General features: G+C 38.7%; 1 protein-coding gene across 1 annotated transcript in view; it reads left to right on the top strand.

Annotated features, from left to right (window-relative positions):
- The first annotated feature begins 1,825 nt into the window (after positions 1-1,825).
- Positions 1,826-15,507, top strand: part of LOC133648412 (solute carrier family 35 member F1-like) — a 56,166-nt gene continuing 42,484 nt past the window's right edge. The window contains exon 1 of the mRNA XM_062044474.1: positions 1,826-2,122. Within this exon, the coding sequence (XP_061900458.1) occupies positions 2,028-2,122 (95 nt within the window). The 5' untranslated portion in view covers positions 1,826-2,027. The remainder of the gene's footprint in view (positions 2,123-15,507) is intronic.

Genomic DNA, 15,507 nt, shown 5'->3' on the forward strand with positions numbered 1-15,507 from the left:
ATATATATATATATATATATATATATATATATTTATATACTGTATATGTATAATATGTACGCATACACATATATACACGTATATTTCTACACATATATATATATGTATGCATACGTATATATACAGTATATATACATATATATATTTATATGTATATGTATACATATATATATGCATATATATATGTATTTATACATGTACATATATGTATATATACATATATATGTATATATGCATATACATATATATGTATTTATACATGTACATATATATGTATTTATACATATATATGTACATATACATATATATGTATTTATACATATATATGTACATATACATATATATGTATATACATATATACACTACCGTTCAAAAGTTTGGGGTCACCCAAACAATTTTGTGGAATAGCCTTCATTTCTAAGAACAAGAATAGACTGTCGAGTTTCAGATGAAAGTTCTCTTTTTCTGGCCATTTTGAGCGTTTAATGGACCCCACAAATGTGATGCTCCAGAAACTCAATCTGCCCAAAGGAAGGTCAGTTTTGTAGCTTCTGTAACGAGCTAAACTGTTTTCAGATGTGTGAACATGATTGCACAAGGGTTTTCTAATCATCAATTAGCCTTCTGAGCCAATGAGCAAACACATTGTACCATTAGAACACTGGAGTGATAGTTGCTGGAAATGGGCCTCTATACACCTATGTAGATATTGCACCAAAAACCAGACATTTGCAGCTAGAATAGTCATTTACCACATTAGCAATGTATAGAGTGTATTTCTTTAAAGTTAAGACTAGTTTAAAGTTATCTTCATAGAAAAGTACAGTGCTTTTCCTTCAAAAATAAGAACATTTCAATGTGACCCCAAACTTTTGAACGGTAGTATATATATATATATATATATATATATATATATATATATATATATATATATATATATATATATATATATATATATATATATATATATATATATATATATATATATATATCAGATGGCGCCCCCCTGCGGTACAGTGATACATTCCGTCCAGGCATGTCGATCTGACTCCTCTCGTCGAGCTGGTTTATTCGACACTGATCGTAATGTCGATGTGATACCGAGGATATACATGCACAGCCGATACCGATACTTCTTAACTTTGCATTTTTTTCAAGATCATTAAAGGATATTGTAAATCTGCCTGTAGTTTGTTAACCGTAAATAATAACAATAAAGCTCAGTACAAATATTTTAGACCAATAAAACATTTTTTATCAATAGGTAGATAGATAGATAGTACTTCAGTAGAGTTTGAGTTTGAGTTTGAGTTATTTCGAACTTCCCTCAAAAAATTAAAATCCCAGCAGCAGTGTACAGAATTGAGATCGAAATAAAAAAGTAAAACGTAAATAATGGGGGTATAAATAGAAATAAAACAGAAAATATAATAATAAAAATAAAAAGCAATAATAAGAATCAAAATATAACTGTAAAAATAAGAATACACAACAATTTAACAGACGATATTACAAAACCAACAAAATTGTTTTTTAAAATTGCAATTATTCTATTTACAAACAATTGTAAAATAAAATCAATAGTCAAAAATAATTCGAGGTAAATTCTAATCATTTTAAAAACGTATTTCTTGACTATTAACTAAAAAGGAAAACACATTTAAATATATGACCATATAGCAGTATATAAGACTATATATATATATATATATATAAATGTAACAATATGGACAACACAGCAACAAATATCTGTGAAAATAAACAAGATAATTGCAGTCATCACTGGTAATCTGATACTGAGTGATGTCTGGTATCGACACAGTCGACACGTGTATGGATTTCACTCAGCACTCCTCTTGGCGCTCCAGAAGAAGACCAAATATTCTCATTATCTCGCGTGGACCATCAGAACACCATCACCACCTTCAACACGTCACGCAGGACGCATCCCTTTCCTCCCCTTCATCCTCCTCCAGCCTCGTCTTCTTACCTCTTTGTGTGTCGGAATGGTCTAATAATCGATCGAGATGATTTCCGTCGTGTCGACAGTGGAGAACCTTCCCCGAGACGCGGAGAGTCCTTCAGACAACATGTTTACACGCTTCAAGAACATGTTCAGCAGGTAACATCATCATCATCACCATCATCATCCTCGCACTTTGTATGCGCGCACACACACACACACGCACAGACACACACGCACGCACACACACACACACACCATTACTTATACATCACTCCTTTTTATGCAACACATGGAAACACCACATACTAATATACATATCAAATGTATATTATAGAAACATATATGTATGTATATAAACATATATGTGTATATATATATATACATATATATGTATATATATATATATATATACACACACATATATATATATATATACATATACATATTTACTTTATATACATATACACACGCATATGTGTATATATAGATATATATGTATATATGTATGTACAAACCCCGTTTCCATATGAGTTGGGAAATTGTGTTAGATGTAAATATAAATGGAATACAATGATTTGCAAATCCTTGAATGCACTACAAAGACAAGATATTTGATGTTCAAATTCATAAACTTTATTTTTTTTTTGCAAATAATAATTAACTTAGAATTTCATGGCTGCAACACGTGCTAAAGTAGTTGGGAAAGGGCATGTTCACCACCGTGTTACATGGCCTTTCCTTTTAACAACACTCAGTAAATGTTTGGGAACTGAGGAGACACATTTTTTAAGCTTCTCAGGTGGAATTATTTCCCATTCTTGCTTGATGTACAGCTTAAGTTGTTCAACAGTCCGGGGGTCTCCGTTGTGGTATTTTAGGCTTCATAATGCGTCACACATTTTCAATGGGAGACAGGTCTGGACTACAGGCCGGCCAGTCTAGTACCCGCACTCTTTTACTGTGCAGCCACGATGATGTAACACGTGGCTTGGCATTGTCTTGCTGAAATAAGCAGGGGCGTCCATGATAACGTTGCTTGGATGGCAACATATGTTGCTCCAAAACCTGTATGTACCTTTCAGCATTAATGGTGCCTTCACAGATGTGTAAGTTACCCATGTCTTGGGCACTAATACACCCCCATACCATCACACATGCTGGCTTTTCAACTTTGCGCCTATAACAATCCAGATGGTTCTTTTCCTCTTTGGTCCGGAGGACACGACGTCCACAGTTTCCAAAAACAATTTAAAATGTGGACTCGTCAGACCACAGAACACTTTTCCACTTTGTATCAGTCCATCTTAGATGAGCTCAGGCCCAGCAAAGCCGACTACGTTTCTGGGTGTTGTTGATAAACGGTTTTCGCCTTGCATAGGATTTTTTTTGATTTTTATTAAGGATCCCCATTAGCTGGTTGCCTCAACAACCCACTAGTCTTCCTGGGGTCCTGGAGAGTTTTAACTTGCACTTACAGATGTAGCGACGAACTGTAGTTACTGACAGTGGGTTTCTGAAGTGTTCCTGAGCCCATGTGGTGATATCCTTTACACACTGATGTCGCTTGTTGATGCAGTACAGCCTGAGGGATCGAAGGTCACGGGCTTAGCTGCTTACGTGCAGTGATTTCTCCAGATTCTCTGAACCCTTTGATGATATTACGGACCGTAGATGGTGAAATCCCTAAATTCCTTGCAATAGCTGGTTGAGAAAGGTTTTTCTTAAACTGTTCAACAATTTGCTCACGCATTTGTTGACAAAGTGGTGACCCTCGCCCCATCCTTGTTTGTGAATGACTGTGCATTTCATGGAATCTACTTTTATACCCAATCATGGCACCCACCTGTTCCCAATGTGTCTGTTCACCTGTGGGATCTTCCAAATAAGTGTTTGATGAGCATTCCTCAACTTTATCAGTATTTATTGCCACCTTTCCCAACTTCTTTGTCACGTGTTGCTGGCATCAAATTCTAAAGTTAATGATTATTTGAAAAAAAAAAAAAAGTTTATCAGTTTGAACATAAAATATGTTTTCTTTGTAGCATATTCAACTGAATATGGGTTGAAAATGATTTGCAAATCATTGTATTCCGTTTATATTTACAACTTACACAATTTCCCAACTCATATGGAAACGGGGTTTGTATGTATACAATTTACATTTATGTATATATATATATATATATATATATACATAATTTTGTATATATGTATGTATATATACATATATACACACATATATACATATATACATATTTACTGTATATACTGTATATATATCTATATCTATATACATACATACATATGTATGTATATATACATATACACACATATGTGTATATATACATATATATTAATATATGTATGTATATATACATGTATATATACACACACATATATTTACTGTATATACATATTTACTGTATACACACACACACACACACACACACACACACACACACACACACACACAAAATGTATATATATATATTACAACATTCAGATCACGTTTGTTATCACTGTTGTCATTAACCTGCAGCATTCCACTTATTGACTTCATCACATATCTTTAATACGTTAAATGTGATCAAATCTGTACTACTGTAAACAGCTTGATGTATTGTGTTTTTTTGGTTGCTTTATTGAATCAAAGATTGTAGAAAACAAGTAATAATACAAATGGGAAGCGGGACTTCCAGTCCAATATATTTAACAATATTTCATTATGAGGAATTTACATAACATCAAATAATTCAACATATACAAAGAGTCATCTGTTTATAGTTTTTTATTTTATATTTTATATTACTTTTATATTTACCCATTAATACCTGTTTACGTTTATTTGGGATCTGCATAAAAATCTAAAATTTGAAACCACAGGTGTCAAACTCAAGACCCGGGGGCCAGATCTGGCTCGCGACATCATTTTATCTGGCCCGCAAACACCCTGAAATGATATGTGTCAATAAAGTACTTCATATTTTCTCACTAAATGTCATTGATTTTTTTTATTTTGATAGCAAAAATATATCTACTGCTTGAAATTGCATACCTTTTAAACTTTAATAGTATCCAATATTGCAACAAATATTACAGTATATTATTGTACTTTCCAAACATGTTTTTGTCTAAATAAAAATACATACAAATATTTAACTATACAGCAAACTACCCATCGAATTAATAAAAATGACAATACGTTTTACGGTGTTCTTTACAGCATACTACTGTAAATTGAAAAAAACCTACCATTTGTTTTGCGTTAAAATTCTGTTGACTGAGCTGCCATATTTTTACCGTAAAATCTTGGTAGAAAAACTGGCAGCTAAATTGCCAGAAAAAAAAAGAACTTGTACTGTTTTTCCATCAACAATATAATGTTGTAAAAACGAATTCAACACAAAAATTCGGGCAATTAAGCTGTAAGCTTTTTCCATAACCCTCCCCTCCCCCCAAAAACACAGTGGTATGGTTTTTCCATCTACTGTAAAATGTTGTAAAAAAAACCCCCAACAACACTATATTTTACAGTAAAATTTTGTAAATGTAAAGTTTTTACTGTAAAATCGACAGTCTACTTAAAGCAATTTATACAATTAATAAATAAATCCAGAGGCAAATTCATACATTATTCGCTGTTACAAGCGGCCCTCTGATGGCAGCATGGTGGTCCTCAATGAAAACCAGTTTGACATCCCTGTTCTAAACGATCTGTTTAGAATTTGCCCAATTTCTTGGTTTTAAATGACGTCACGTCCGACTCACATCTCGCCCATTAAATACGCGTGGTGGTCAAGCTAGCTCTGTTCTCAATGAGTACAAGGCGCCATTTAGCCTTTCTCCAAGAATAAGGAAAGCATCTTGACTTGGTTGACCACCACCGTTTTTCTCTTCCGGGAAGAGGTCACGTCACGTAATACAAGCAATTTGCGAGGTTTTTCCCACATGTGACATCAACAGATACTGTATCTCAGCGTGAGTCTGCAGTTGTTGTCCGAGGTTGTACAATAGGAAGGGGATTCATACGGCCACATTCGTCACAGTTTACCTGACACACGAAACCCGACAAATTGTGGGAATGCACCATCCACTTTAGCCGCCAGATGGCAGTAGAGTGTTTGAATATATTAAAATGTGTTTTGTGGCAATTCCAACCTTAACCACAGCGTCAGTTGCAATGCAGAGTGGCACTTTCCATCGTTTTCAGCAGACTGCATTGCAAAATAATTACCCCGCCCCCTTTCCTCTTACGTGAGATCCACCCAGGAATGGGGCCATGTGAATCCCTTTCCTACTGTCGTCAATAAGTTCCTTTTTTTCCTCTATCCTCCTGTTGTGGGGCAGACTGGCTCATACATGCACATGCATCCAAGTTTTTTAAACACATTTTTTTATTTTTTTATCAATGAACACGTGTTAAAATGTTGCAGTTTCAATGTTGATGATGTGCATTTGTATAAAGAAATGAAGGTTATGGCAAGTAAAAACATTTATTTAAACTGTTTTCCTTAAAAGAAGCATTCAGGCTTCAAAGTGGGGTTCATCCAATTATTCAGTTAATCGAACAAACAAATCAATAGACAACCTAATTACTAAGATGCTCGATAGCTAGAGCCCTATTAGAGACTGTACAAAAAACTTTAATACGTCTGAGAACATTGTAGAAGAAGACACTTTTAATTAAGTGTGTCCCAATCTGATAGTGATATCAGTTTGATACCATCAAAAAAAATCAGATTATATGGACTTGCATACCAAATCTCCGACATTACTGCTCACAAGCGGTCCTGCTGTTTACTTGTGCAAAACCGTGGCTTTGTTGGTACAGAGGACGTGCCAGCAACTTGATGGTGCCAGGTTCAATACCCACTGCCGTCGTGTCCTTCGGCAAGACACTTTACCCACCTGCTTCCAGTGCCAGCCACTCTGGTTTTAATGTAGGTAATGGGTTTCACTATGTAAAGTGTTTTGAGTCTCTAGAGGAAAGCGCTATCCAAATATACTTCACTTCTTGTACTTAAGTGAAGTCATTTACAAAAGGTTAACAAAGTAGGCTATAGGTTACCAGTCTCTAACAGCTACTCAACAGCTAAGCACACATCTAAAATAAGTGTTTAAATTGAACAATATTGTTGTCAATTTAAACAAGTAACAAATAATTACGGTTGCATATTTTATTATATTGCGTGATAAAAATATTAACAAAAGTGTCTGGATCTTTCAACTTACTATGTCAGGAAAAACAATGCCAAAGTGTCAAATTATGTTGATGCATTTGGGCGTGAGCTTGCACGTGTCAGGGACTGCTGTCGGTCTTGAACCCCAAGATGCAGGGATGGCAGGCGTAGCGCAGGAAAACATGACTTTAATATCAAAAAAACAAATAGTGCAACTGGTAAGTGCACATGCGGGGAAAACAAGAACCAGGAAACAGCCAACAGGAACCAGGATAACAGGTTAAAAGGAAACAGGCTACAGGATACAATCCTTAAGCCCTGACTGGAGGGTGAGGCAGGCATAAATAGTAGCCTGATTGGCAACTGCAACCAGGTGTGCCAGGCTGCCAATCAGGGCCAGCCAGGTGAGGGAAACGAGCGCTCAGGGAGACATGCGGGAAATGCAACCAAAATAAGAGCGCTGACAGGAAATAAACACAAACATAGAGGAAAACCCAAACATAACAAGCCTGACAGCACGCAGTTTTAGATGCCTCTGAACGTTGTGTTTTGCAGTCTTTTTTTAGTGTGGTACTTATGTGGGAATTTTAGCACAGTCCTAGTCCTAGGCCATCTGTATGGAGACTTTTAGCTTCTGCCTGCAGCCTTGGGTGTTTTTTCTTCTCGTCTCATGCCCCCCGCCTGCTCCAATGTCTATAAAAGAATAATATTTCCATGTTTGTCCACAACATTTTACACTGGACTGTTTTGTCAAAATTGACCAGGACAAAGTTGGATTAGATGCTAAACTCCAGACAAATAAATAGAGGACACCATTGCAACATTACTTGGTTTGAGTGGCCACAAGAAAAGGTAGAATAAAGTATTATTTTAATCCAATATTGGCACTCACATGTAGTGAGTGCCAATATTAATGCTGATACAAAAATAAATGCTGGTAAAATTTTTCATGCGGCTATCGATTGGCGAGTAGGCTGGTGTACCTAATGTTTTGTCCGGTGAATCTATATAATGTCTAAAGTCTAATTTCGACCGTGTCGGGAAAAAAAATAGCAGTGATGTTTGTCTTCGAGATATATATTTTTAGCATTTTATATTTTCAAAAGATACATTTGCACACTTTTGGAGAGGGTGGAGAGTGGAGGGTTTTATTTGCAATCTAAAGGGAACACCTCCACACACGAACTCTTTACAGACATACACAAAAAGTGTGTTATGATTTGTAACTGTGGAGAAAACTTTACACGGAATTCACACCTAAGCATATGCATACATACATATTGACTACAATGAAGTGTTTTAAATTTAGATTAACTAACTCCCCCCAGGCCGGACCTGATCTTTTGGTCAACCTCTCAGAATTAACTTTTTATTGTGGAACTAACTGTACCATGGAAAGCTGCAGTTGGTGAAGCATATAAGCGCAAGCGACTAAAATACTCCGACATAGCAACGGAAGCAGAACAAAATGGCTGGCATGGCCCAGGTGCTTCTGGTTGAGGGTGGGTGGAGGAGATTTGTTGCCACATCCACAACCAAGCTTCTCAAGGAAATGGGAGGGCTCGGAAAGGCCTTCCGACAAGCCATCAAGTCACTGTCAGATGCTGCCGAATGAAGCAGCAGCTGGATATGAAGTAATAAAAAGGACCCCAACTGGGCTCCAAAGTGACCATCAAGGGGTAAAAGCAGAGGGGAGACACAACTGGGCGTTGCCGTTGAGCCCTTTGGAGGTGTCGTGAGCCTTTCAACGAAACACCAATAAAGGAGGAAGACCCTTGTGAAGCCTTTACCCCTTAACCTCCACCTCTACAATGATGTGTTGGACTTTCACAATATTATGTCGGACCCACTCGACACAGAGGATGTCGTTGTGGCTTGTACAGCCCTTTGAGACACTTGTGATTTAGGGCTATATAAATAAACATTGATTGATTGATTGATTGAAGTACAGATTATCTAAGGGATTGGCTCCAGCGCTCCCTGCGACCCCGAAGGGAATAAGCGGTAGAAAATGGATGGATGGATTGTACCATCTAATCCTGTAAACTCAATTGACAAAATGGAAAAATCCAGTGGTTGCTGTGAAAGTGCAGCTGACAACAAGGGAAAGACCATGTGACGACTTGGAAAGACAGTTGACAAGAAGGAATGACTCCAATGGTGCTGTGATAGACGAGCACAAAGGCCACACCTCATTGCTACGAAAAATCCAAAGAGAAAAACACCCATAAAGTCTGTGAGAGCGGGGGCGGAAGATGATTCATCGACTGACAACCCAGTATATGACCCTTGAAAGAACACAACAACCAATCAGATAATGGGCACCAAGCAAGCAACATCAGCTAGAGGAACAGAGCTTCAAGTATGTAGTTGTGGCTGGCATTAAGATAACATCCATTAGAGGCCTACATCAAGGGCTCAAGAAGAGCTTGAAAAAAATGAGTCCGGGACCTCACATTGACCATTGTCTTCTAAGAGAAAGGTCAAGTCAGGCGAGTGAAGCTCAGCAGAAGGACCTAACCCACACCGATCATCAGTACCCCAGTGGCTGAAAGTAGTTCAAGCAAAACATCAGAGAACTTGGAACCAAGTCACTTGCAACCTGCTCAGATCTGAGGCCAAAGTCCAGCAGCAATTGATGAAGACTTGATCAAGATACTTGATGGAAACAGAGGAACAGTGGAGAAGAAGCTGTAGAAAATGGGCAATCTGGTCTACTCCTACGGAACATAAAGGTTTTGAAAGGCAGGAAATAAGGACAGGACACCAACAATTCTTCGTAAGTCCAGAAGGCAGCAAGAAATCCAGCACCTTGTCAAAGAGAGAAGGGAGCTGAGGAAGGAATTGAAGAGAGCCTCAGCAGAGGAAAGAGTGGATATTGCCCTCCTGCAAACAAACCAGAAGGGGCGCCTGGGAACACTGCGGAGAGCTGAAAATCTCAGTGACTCGACGCAAAAGAAAGAAAAGGGGGAGAATATAATTCTGTAAGGATCCCTTTAGATTTTTGAAAGGACTCTTTACAAAGGAGAAGAGCGGGTCACTGAAGGTGCCAAAGAGAGTTAGAGGACCAGCTGAAAACAACCCACAAAGACAGCCAAAGATGTGAACAGAGGGAGATACTCCCCACCATGCCACCTATTCCTCAACCAGGTTACCAACTGGACAACAGTCCCCCAAAGTCGAGCGAAGTGGAGGAAGTAGTAAGGAAAGCAAGGGCAGCTTCAGCTCTAGGACCAAACGGAGTTCCATACAGGCTGTATAAAAACTACCCAGACATCTTACACTTTCTATGGAGGCAAATGAAGGTGATTTGGACAAAACAAACCATCCAAAAAAGAATAGCAAAGAGCAGAAGGAGTGATAATTCCTAAGGAGAAGGATGCCTCAAACATGGATCAGTTCCGACAGATCAACCTGTTGAATGTGGAAGGAAAAGTCTTATTTAGCATTGTTGCTAAAAGGATGACAACATACCTGAAGAAAAATAACTTAATAAACACATCTGTGCAGAAAGCCGGCATACCCAGTTTCTCAGGATGCTTGAAGCGTACCAGCATGATATGGCACCAAATTTAATCTGCCAAAAGGGAATGAAGAGACCTGCACGTTTTATGCCTGGTCCTTACCAATGCTTTCGGATCCGTCCCTCATTCTCTCATCTGGACAGCCTTCAACTTCTTCAACATCCCAAATACCATTACAAACCTGGTGAGAAACTACTTCCAAGATCTGTAATTCTGTATTCAACAACAGAATACACAATATCATGACAAGCTTTGGAAGTGGGAACAATAGCTGGATTGGGAGATTGAAGGAAGCCAAATCATCTTAATCATCAGAGCCACCTATAATGCACTTCTCCCACCCTCAAATCTTAACCAATGGTTTGGAGCCTGTACTTCTTGTGTGCTGTGTCAAACCCCTGCAACATTGAGACACAACCTCACTGGCTGCAAAACCAGTTTGTCTCAACGCCGCTATACTTGGAGACACAACCAGGTCCTACGACAACTGGCGATCACTCTAAAAAGAAGGAGAACTGCCAACAACGCCCTCCTTTCTCCCATGCCTAGGCATACAAACGCCACCCTTTTTGTGAGAGCAGAACAACTCCCAGCAAAACCATCCGCAAGAGTGGAAGCAACCCTCCTAAACACGGCACGAGACTGGAGAATGCAGGTTGACTTAGACTAGATAATCACCTTTCCACCTGGGATCATTAAAACTAACCTCAGGCCGGATCTTCTGGTCAACCTCTCAGAAGTCGCTTGTCATTTTGGAACTAACTGTACCATGGTAAGCTGCAGTTGGTGAAGCATATGAGCATAGCAACATAGCAACTGAGGCAAAACCACACGGCTGGCCAGGTGTTTCGGTTGAGGTTAGATTTGTTGCCACATCCACAACCGAACCCGCTATTGGACACGGCGCCTGCTGTGCCACCAAGGCCTCAGGTGGGGTGAAGTCTGCTATCGGCCCTGGTGGGACTCACTGGAAATTGTAGATGCGTGCTGTAGCCATATCTGCACTGGGGTCTGACAGAAACCTGGTTTCCAATTTGTGCCAACAGCTTTTGTGATTCCCACCAAACATTCATTTACATTCAAACACCAGTCTGGGACGCACTGGAAGCAGGGCGAATGAAGTGTTCTACCCAAGGACACAACAGCAGTGACAACGATGGTGGAAGCTCAATTCGAATGTATATTTAAATATGTTGTACATCTAAAGATATGTTGTACATCTAAATATATTTTGTACATTAATATATGTTGTACATTTAGATATGTTACATGTGTTACGCTTGGGTCGCATGGTAATGTACGGATCGTTTCCCCAAGATGCAGACGGACCTCCTTAAGCAGCGTGCAAGTGAGAAAGCTGATTTATTTCCATCAATCAGGCGAGAATACAAAAATACAGGAAAGCGTGCCAATAGCACGGGAAGCTATTGCTAAGCTATTGAAAAGCTTAGCATTGAAACAAGAACACGAAGCATGGATAACAAATGTAAATGTTGCATGAAACAAACAAAACAGGCAGCCTGTGTGTGGCGAGAGGCAGGCATATTTAGCTCTCTGATTAGTGACCGGGAGCAGGTGAGCGTCCTGACCACTAACCAGAGGCAGGTGAACATAATCAGCACTCATGGCAACCGGGAACACAAACCCTGGGGTGCTGAAACAGAACAAAGGTAATCTTAAACATAAATAAAACATGATCCGGACAGCTGATCATCACAACATGGTTTAGATATGTTACACATTTAGATCTGTTACACATTTAGACAGGTTGTACATTTAGATATGTTGTACATTTGGATATGTTGTACATTTAGATAAGTTGCGCATTTAGATATGATACACATTTAGAGATGTACATATGTTGTACATTTAGATATGTTACACATTTAGATGTTGTACATCCAGAAATGTCATACATTTAGGTATGGTGTACATTTAGATATGTTACACATTTATAAATGTGATACATTTAGGTATGGTGTACATTTAGATATGTTACACACTTCGATAAGTTGTACATGCAGTATATACAGTAGATATGTTGTACATTTAGATGTGCTTAACATTTAGAAATGTTGCACATTTAGATATGTTGTACATTTAGACACGTTATATATTTAGATATGTTGCACATTTAGATATCTTGTACATTTAGATATGTTGCACATTTAGATATCTTGTACATTTACACGTATTTGACAGCGACTACTTTGGCCTCTTCTGGTCCTTCGTTTAACTTGATGTAGATTTCACGGTAAATGTTTTTTTGCCAGGATTTTTTTCAAGTCTCACACTTCCTGTCTCCAAATCTATGCTGCCTGAATCACAATGGGGATTTTGACGATCTAGACAACAGACACAATGGACTCGATCTTCAGTGCAAGGCAGCTGCAAGAGAAATGTCGAGAACAAAATCTCCCATAGTTTTTTTTATAGATCTGTCTAAGGCTTTTGACATGGCGAATTGTGAGGCACTGCGGACCATACTGTCCTAATGCGAATGCGCTGCTAAATTAATTTGCATCATTTGGCTACTACATGATGGCATGAAGGCCACCTTTCTGAAAATGATACATTTGACATTACCACTGGAGTCCAACAAGGATGTGTAATTGCACCTACTTTGTTCTTGAGCTTCATCTCTGTTATTTTCCATCTAGTCAAAAACAAGCTACCTGATGGCATCAGTATTGTTTATAGAATGAGGTGGAAACCTCTGTTATAGAATTCCCAATGCCGATGACAACTTAGTATGCACTCTTTTAGCTGAAGACCTTCAGATCATCTTTAGTGTTTTCACTGAAGCTTATGAAGCTCTTGGCATTGAGATGAACATCAAAAAGACCAAAGTAATGTTCTAACCATCTGAACTTGAACCCTATTTAGATATTCAAAATAACAATGTGATTCTGGGAAATATATCACAGACACAGGAGACAGTGCGCAGGTAAACATATATTTAATGAGAAAAACACTACTGCAGCTAGGAAGTGCAGAGGAACATAAGGAAAGCTATGCAGAACAGGAGTACAAAACAATGACAATAAAAAACTGATCCAGCCCCGACTGACAAGCGAGGCTGGCATATAAACTCCTCTGATTAGGGATCAGAGTCAGGTAAGTCTCCTGATCACGAATCAGAGGCAGGTGTGTATAATTAGCGCCCTCAGCAAGGAGTGGCAATAAAAGAAAGAACACCAAATTTAGGAAAAACAATACACAAAGTCTGTCCTGACTTGACAGCTCATGACTAAATGTACAGCACTTCCAATATCTTGAAAGCCACCTCTCATTGAACGCAGATACCGACACGGAAGTGAAGCATTGTCTTAATTAGACCTGCTCAGTGGCCATCACAAAGAAAGTATACTCCATCAGGGGAAGAAGGGAAAGAAAGGAACGTGAAAGCAGAACCAGCTCCTTTCTTTCATAAGGAGTTACTGATTGCCCAGTCTGCCAAAGAACTTACAAGTAGAGTGCTGGCCTTGTGAGTCACCTACAAGTGCACAATTAGGGAAACAAATCTTACTCAACTGGAGTGATACCAAATGATAATGATGATGATGACATTTAGATATGTCGTACAAAACCCAAAACCAGAGAAGTTGGCACGTTGTGTAATTCGTATATAAAAACATAACACAATGATTTGCAAATCCTTTTCAATTTACATTCAATTGAATAGACTGCAAAGACAAGATATTTAATGTTCGAACTGAGAAACTTTTTTTTTTGTGCAAATAATCATTAACTTAGAATTTAATGGCAGCAACATATTGCAAAAAGTTGGCACAGGGGCATTTTTACCACTGTGTTACATGGCCTTTCCTTTTAACAACACTCAGTAAACGTTTGGGAACTGAGGAGACCAAATTTTTTAAGCTTTTCAGGTGGAATTATTTCCCATTTTTGCTTGATTTACAGCTTAAGTTGTTCAACAGTCCGGGGGTTTCCGTTGTGGTATTTAACGCTTCATATTGCGCCACACATTTTCAGGGAGACAGGTCTGGACTACAGGCAGGCCAATCTAGTACCCGCACTATTTTACTATGAAGCCACGTTGATGTAACACGTGGCTTGACATTCTCTTGCTGAAATAAGCAGGGGCGTCCATGGTAATGTTGCTTGGATGGCATCAAATGTTGCTCCAAAACCTGTATGTACCTTTCAGCATTAATGGTGCCTTCACAGTCATGCCCATGCCTTGGGCACTGATACACCCCCATACCATCACAGATGGCTTTTGAACTTTGTGCCTATAACAATCCGGATGGTTCTTTTCCTCTTTGTTCCGGAGGACACGACGTCCACAGGTTCCAAAAACAATTTGAAATGTGGACTCGTCAGACCACAGAACACTTTTCCACTTTGCATCAGTCAATGGCTTTGGCTTTGCATAGTACAGTTTTAACTTGCACTTACAGATGTAGCGACAAACTGTATTTACTGACAGTGGTTTTCTGAAGTGTTCCTGAGCCCATGCGGTGATACCCTTTACACACTGATGTCGTTTTTTGACGCAGTACCGCCTGAGGGGTCGAAGCATGCTGCTTACGTGCAGTGATTTCTCCAGATTCTCTGAACCTTTTGATGACGTTACGGACCGTAGATGGTGAAATCCCTAAATTCCTTGCAATAGCTCGTTGAGAAATGTTGTTCTAAACTGTTGGACAATTTGCTCACGCATTTGTTCACAAAGTGGTGACCCTCACCCCATCCTTGTTTGTGAATGACTGAGCATTTCTGAGCAGCTGCTTTTATACCCAATCATGGCACCCACCTGTTCCCAATTAGCCTGTTCACAATGTTCCAAATAAGTGTTTGATGAGCATTCCTC

Source organism: Entelurus aequoreus, linkage group LG04 (assembly GCF_033978785.1).
Source record: "Entelurus aequoreus isolate RoL-2023_Sb linkage group LG04, RoL_Eaeq_v1.1, whole genome shotgun sequence".
NCBI classification, from domain to species: Eukaryota; Metazoa; Chordata; class Actinopteri; order Syngnathiformes; family Syngnathidae; genus Entelurus; species Entelurus aequoreus.